General features: G+C 65.5%; 1 protein-coding gene across 1 annotated transcript in view; it reads right to left on the bottom strand.

The window, feature by feature from the left end:
* LOC106727069 overlaps positions 1 to 786 on the bottom strand; it is a 2386-nt gene that overhangs the window by 1271 nt on the left and 329 nt on the right. The window contains exons 2-3 of the mRNA XM_014544217.1: positions 404 to 573; positions 95 to 229 (exon numbers count right to left, since the gene is read on the bottom strand). Of these exons, the coding sequence (XP_014399703.1) occupies positions 95 to 229; positions 404 to 573 (305 nt within the window). The remainder of the gene's footprint in view (positions 1 to 94; positions 230 to 403; positions 574 to 786) is intronic.

Raw genomic sequence — 786 nt, 5'->3', positions numbered from 1 at the left:
TGCCCGTCGCCGAGACGTGGACAAACAGACGGAGGACAGGCTGGAGGGAGAGGAGATAAGGCCGGGCCCAGGGACCAAAGGTGAGGACGCTCACCTCGCTCAGCTCCTGCCGGGCGACTCGCTGACCCTGCACCCCTGTCTGCCTGCCCACGGGACCGGGCCGCCAGGCCGCGAGGAGTTCCGGAGGCCCCGGTCTCAGCTCCGGGACTCCCGTGGGCCCAGCTGGCCGCTGGAGAGACACGCAGTGAAATATAAACATTAAGACGGCACACAAACAGCCACTTGTGTATCTGCCTGCTCGCCTCACAGCGCATTGAATTGTGATCCCCATTTTACAGACGAGAACACCGAGGCTCAGAGCTCGGCGCTGTAGTACAGCGTGGGGACGGGGAGTTTAATTCACGTCGTTCTGATTCTGGAATCCACGGGCCAAGCCCAGACCTGGTGGAGGGCCAGGCGGGCGGAGGACCCGGCGGCAGGCAGGTCTGGGCCCCGTTCCCCTCTCTGTTCCTCTGGGTGCTTGCGTGGGAGCCGCAGTGGAGTTTTCCGTGAGGAAAGGACAGGACGTTCTGTCTAATTAGATCTGGGGAAGCCGGGCCGGCCGTCCTCAGGAATGTTCTGAGCTGCCGTGCAGGCCCGTGACTGCCTGCGCCCGCCCAGCCCTCTCCCTCGGCTGGAAGAGGGAGCTTTCCGTGCTGGCGGGGGTCCCACGGCCCAGGGAACAAGCCGGCTGTCCCAGCTCTCCCGGCCCCTGTCCCGCAGGCTGTCCCGCTGGGTGGCCTCCCG

Source organism: Myotis brandtii, unplaced genomic scaffold, assembly GCF_000412655.1.
Source record: "Myotis brandtii unplaced genomic scaffold, ASM41265v1 scaffold357, whole genome shotgun sequence".
Lineage (NCBI taxonomy): Eukaryota > Metazoa > Chordata > Mammalia > Chiroptera > Vespertilionidae > Myotis > Myotis brandtii.
Note: the sequence above shows the minus strand (reverse complement) of the source record. Positions and strands in the feature narration are given on the sequence as shown.